This window comes from Mauremys reevesii, linkage group 13 (genome assembly GCF_016161935.1).
Source record: "Mauremys reevesii isolate NIE-2019 linkage group 13, ASM1616193v1, whole genome shotgun sequence".
NCBI classification, from domain to species: Eukaryota; Metazoa; Chordata; order Testudines; family Geoemydidae; genus Mauremys; species Mauremys reevesii.
The window spans coordinates 14,480,157-14,483,312 of record NC_052635.1 but is presented as its reverse complement, the minus strand read 5'-3'; the positions used below and the strand labels follow the sequence as shown (position 1 = coordinate 14,483,312).

At 44.9% G+C, this 3,156-nt stretch overlaps 1 protein-coding gene across 1 annotated transcript; it reads right to left on the bottom strand.

The window, feature by feature from the left end:
- Positions 1–1,636: 1,636 nt before the first annotated feature.
- LOC120380071 (olfactory receptor 6B1-like) lies at positions 1,637–2,578 on the bottom strand. Its single transcript, XM_039497572.1, has one exon. The coding sequence runs from the start codon at positions 2,576–2,578 to the stop codon at positions 1,637–1,639; it is 942 nt and encodes a 313-aa protein (XP_039353506.1).
- Between the last annotated feature and the right edge of the window lie 578 nt (positions 2,579–3,156).

The following is a 3,156-nucleotide window of genomic DNA, read 5'->3' as shown; positions in this document are numbered from 1 at the left end:
TTACATTATAGTCACATTTATTAGCATATTTTCATAGAATCATATGCAGTGCAATGGCACACTCACATAATGATTTACAGAGAGTTATAGAGAGAATATAAGTTATAGAGAGAATCCACCTTTTACTCTAGTTTAAACCTGCAACTGGTCCATACCCTAAGATGCAGAGAAATGTGACCCTCTCCCTCCCCAAAAAAGTCTCTGCCAATCTGACCTGGGGGGAAATTCCTTCCCATCCCCAAATATGGCTATCAGTTTGACCCTGAGCATGTGGGTGAGACCTACCAGCCAAAGAATACTTTGTAGTAACTTAGAGCCCACCCCATCTAGAGTCCCATCACCGGCTGTTGGGCAGATTTTCTACTAACAGGCTCAGATATGCCACATGCCATTGTAGGCAGTCCCAACAGACCATACCCTCCATAAACTTAACAAGCTCAGTCTTGAGGCCAGTTAGGATTTCTGCCCCCACTGCTCCTCGTGGGAGGCGATTACAGAACTTCACACTCTGATGGTTAGAATCGTCTAGCTATCAGCTGAGTGCTCTGCGTTATTCTGGTGCAGGGCTCCCTCTGTCTCACTAGGTGAAATCCTCCACTGTGGAGAGATAATTTTAAAAGGAATTGGAGCAGGAAAATCAGAATATTTTGGCAAAATCAAAATTTTCCTATGGAAGATTAAAGTTTTCCAGAAACTTTATTTTCCATCGATAAATATTTTGATGAAAAATTCCCAATCAGCAGTAGACACAGTATCTGGGATTATAGACCTTCTTAAACAGGGGGGGGTGAAAATCTAGCATGATTGAAATCAATGGCAAAACTCCTATTGACATCAGTGATTTCACCCTTTGTGGCTGTTGTAGAAATCAGCTTCTACCAGAAGTACAAACAGATAAGTTCCCACACATCTTGAGTTCCAGCCTTGTCTGCATTGTTGTTTACCAGGCGTCACACCATTCTCTGGAACTGTATACTATCTACAGAGCTGACCAGTGTTGGAATAACATTGTTTTGCATTCATCAAATACTTCTGCCCCCTTTTGAATAAAAAAGTATCTAGTTATATTTTGGGACCCTGGAGACGTTACAGATGGAAGTATTTTCCTTGATGAAATTTTGTTTATTTACAAGGAATTTACAAAGTCTTAAATCTCTGAACAGCAGGAGAAAACAAGAACAAACAAAAGAGGCACATTCTTAGCTTACAGCCACAAACCTCTTTAGTCAACACCAACCCAAAAACTTTCTCTTTCTAGCTTTTCCCAGGGTCTCAACAGGCTCACGGGCTACTGCTTGGCTTTTTTGATTTTTTGCCTCTGCCTCTTTTTCTGTTCCTGTATGTTATCAGCTTCTGTGTGTTCTGCCTTCCCCACCCCCGCCCCAGACTCTTCCCCCTCCACACACAGACACACTCACAAAAAAAAAAACCCACAAACAATACTCAGTAACAGCCCTCCATCCACTCAGTCCAAACTCCTGTGCAGGATCACAACCTACTTTTGCCCTAGGTGAGAGGCTTTTGCTTAACTCATCCTAACTGAAGGTTGCTTCCCACCCAACCCCAGTGAGGTTTGTGATTGATGTAATTCCTGGTACCACTCCATGTAATGAAGCCACCCGGGTAAAATTCTTCCTTAGACCCTAAATAATCCTGAGGTTGTCACTGATTTCCTCAGTGCCTCTTTCACCATGTTGTTCCGTAGGGTGTATATGATGGGGTTCAGCAGTGGGGTCAGGACACAGTAGAAGAGTGACACCACCTTGTCCATGTTAGAGGACTCCATCACAGGTGGCCGGGCATACATAGAAAGTGCTGAGCCATAGAATATGCCTGTGACCGCAATGTGGGCACCACAGGTGGTCAGAGCTTTCTGGAGCCCACTCTCTGAAGGCATCCGCCATGCTGTCCGTATGACGCAGCTGTAGGAACCGATGGTGAGGAGGAAGGAGGTCCCGGCTACGGTACATGTCAGGGTGAAGCACACGAGCTTGCTAAGATGCGTGTCTGAGCAGGAGAGCTTGGCCAGGGGGACAAAGTCACAAAAGAAGTGGTCAATCTCGTTGGGACCACAGAACGACAGCCTGGACACGAACACGGTGAGAACAGAGGAAGCCAAGAAGCCAGACATCCAAGCGACCACTGACAGCTTGAGGCACAAGATGTTGCACATGATAGTGGAGTAGCACAAGGGGTGGCAGATGGCCAAGTAGCGGTCATACGCCATCACTGCTAGAAGGAAGAACTCAGTGGAACCCATGGAGAAGAAGAAAAACATCTGGGCTATGCATCCACGGACAGAGATTGATCTGTTTCCTGGCAGAAGCCCAGCCAGCAACTTGGGCACCGTCACTGAGGTGTACCAGATCTCCAGGAAGGAGAGGTTGCTGAGTAACACGTACATAGGGCAGTGGAGGCTTGGACAACTCCTGACTATGACAATGATGGAAGTGTTGGTGGCAATGGTCAGGAGGTAGATGATCAGGAACATCACAAAGAGGATCCACTGTAGCTCTGGGGATGCAGAGAAACCCATAAGAATGAACTCAGTCACTTCAGTTTGGTTAGCCCCTTCCATGGGGCTTGCAACTGTTTGAGCCACAGGAGAAAAAATGTATATGTTAATATGAGGATTTCCAGAACAGAGCCAAATCCTGAAAGGCACTGAGATAGATAGATAGATAGATCTGGAAGGGACCTTGAGAGGTCATCTAGTCCAGTCCCCTGCACTCAAGGCAGGACTAAGTATTATCAAGACCATCCCTGACAGGTGTTTATCCAACCTGCTCTTAAAAATCCCCAATGATGGAGATTCCCCAACCTCCCTAGGCAATTTATTCCAGTGCTTCACCACTCCAACAGTTATGAAGTTTTTCCTAATGTCCAACCTAAACCACCCTTGCTTAAATTTAAACCCATTGCTTCTTGTTCTATCCTCAGAGGTTAAGAAGAATAGAGGGAACATATGGTGATAGATAGATAGATAGATAGATAGATAGATAGATAGATAGATAGATAAAGAGTGTGAGCACTCTAAACTGCTTTGTTTTTTGGCAATTAAAACATGTGGAGCTATACCTATCTCAGAGAACTGGAAGGAACCTTGAAAGGTCATTGAATCCAGTCCCCTAAATTCACAGCAAGACCAAGTACTGT